Source organism: Galeopterus variegatus, unplaced genomic scaffold (assembly GCF_000696425.1).
Source record: "Galeopterus variegatus unplaced genomic scaffold, G_variegatus-3.0.2 Scaffold912, whole genome shotgun sequence".
Classification (NCBI taxonomy): domain Eukaryota; kingdom Metazoa; phylum Chordata; class Mammalia; order Dermoptera; family Cynocephalidae; genus Galeopterus; species Galeopterus variegatus.
In genome coordinates this window covers 52,680-54,347 of record NW_007727023.1, presented here as the reverse complement: position 1 = coordinate 54,347, position 1,668 = coordinate 52,680, and the positions used below count along the sequence as shown (strand labels likewise).

General features: G+C 72.6%; 1 protein-coding gene across 3 annotated transcripts in view; it reads right to left on the bottom strand.

The window, feature by feature from the left end:
- The window catches only part of STOM (stomatin), a 27,402-nt gene extending 26,139 nt beyond the window's left edge, over positions 1–1,263 (bottom strand). For 2 of the 3 annotated variants that reach the window (XM_008573367.1, XM_008573368.1), the window contains exon 1: positions 556–662. In XM_008573367.1, the coding sequence (XP_008571589.1) occupies positions 556–616 (61 nt within the window). In that variant the 5' untranslated portion in view covers positions 617–662. Of the gene's footprint in view, positions 1–555; positions 663–1,165 lie in introns of those variants that run through there. The other variant, XM_008573369.1, reaches the window with a different exon arrangement.
- Between the last annotated feature and the right edge of the window lie 405 nt (positions 1,264–1,668).

The window sequence follows — 1,668 nt, the reverse complement described above, 5'->3', positions numbered from 1 at the left end:
GGGGGGGGGGGGGGGGGGGGGGGGGGGGGGGGGGGGGGGGGGGGGGGGGGGGGGGGGGGGGGGGGGGGGGGGGGGGGGGGGGGGGGGGGGGGGGCGGGAGTTCTTTCCCGTTCCGGAGGAGAGAAAGACAGGGGAGAGCGAGGGGGGAGGACGCTGGGGTCCAGGATCCCCCGCTGGCTGGCTGCCAGTACTTCTGAGTGTCCTCGTCCGCGTGGATGACACGAGATAACGAAGCGCTGGCACAGGCCTGGCTCCCGGCGACCGCGGGATAACGGAAGCCCCAGACACGGGGCTCTGAGTACTGGAAACGCCCCCTGCCGTTGGCGCGTCCACCGTGGGCCGGCACGGACTGTGCCCTTTGCACCCTACCACCCCTAGATCGTGACCCCCGCCTTCGAAACACCGCTCGTTCCGTTTACGAGTGAGGAGACGGCGGCTCTGAGAAGCGCTCGCACAGCCCGAAGCAGCGGATCCGGGCTGTCAGGGCGCGGAGCTCACGCCGCAGGCTGGGGCTGGGTCCTCCGGGCAGGCCTAAGGGGCGGCGGGTGTGCTCACCATTGAAGGAGTTGGGGAGTCGCCGGGCTTGGGTGTCCCCTTCGTGTCGCTTCTCAGCCATGCTGCCCGAGTCGGAGCCTTGCTCTCCCGTCGCCGGTGACCGAGCCACGGACAATGCCCGGAGGAGCCGCTGGCCGCGGGACTCAGGCTACGGCCCCGCCCCCTTCCGCGGCCCCGCCCCTCCCCGAGACACGACCAATCGACGCCCAGGGTGGAGGAGGACACGCCCACTCCACCCACCCCTTCGCGGGCCCCTCGGGCGCGGCCGCTTCACTACCGCTTGCCGCTCTTTCCGCCTGGCATGAGGGGCAGGGGCCCCCCGCAAGCCTTAGTCCGGCCCTAGGGCCCGCACCGGAAGGGAGGGACGCGGGCCCCAGGGCGTGGGGCGGAGGCTGCGGGCGTTGGGGAGGCGGCAGGAGACTTGGCCTGAGGCAAAGGTGCGGAAAGGGAAAGGCGCCGTGCTGGGAAGCGGTACCGGAGCAGGAAGCCCGCTCTGGGCTGCGACCTAGAGGGAAGCAAGTGGCGCCCCCTCGTGACAGGGTGGGGTGCTCACGCCGCAGGCTGGGGCTGGGTCCTCCGGGCAGGCCTAAGGGGCGGCGGGTGTGCTCACCATTGAAGGAGTTGGGGAGTCGCCGGGCTTGGGTGTCCCCTTCGTGTCGCTTCTCAGCCATGCTGCCCGAGTCGGAGCCTTGCTCTCCCGTCGCCGGTGACCGAGCCACGGACAATGCCCGGAGGAGCCGCTGGCCGCGGGACTCAGGCTACGGCCCCGCCCCCTTCCGCGGCCCCGCCCCTCCCCGAGACACGACCAATCGACGCCCAGGGTGGAGGAGGACACGCCCACTCCACCCACCCCTTCGCGGGCCCCTCGGGCGCGGCCGCTTCACTACCGCTTGCCGCTCTTTCCGCCTGGCATGAGGGGCAGGGGCCCCCCGCAAGCCTTAGTCCGGCCCTAGGGCCCGCACCGGAAGGGAGGGACGCGGGCCCCAGGGCGTGGGGCGGAGGCTGCGGGCGTTGGGGAGGCGGCAGGAGACTTGGCCTGAGGCAAAGGTGCGGAAAGGGAAAGGCGCCGTGCTGGGAAGCGGTACCGGAGCAGGAAGCCCGCTCTGGGCTGCG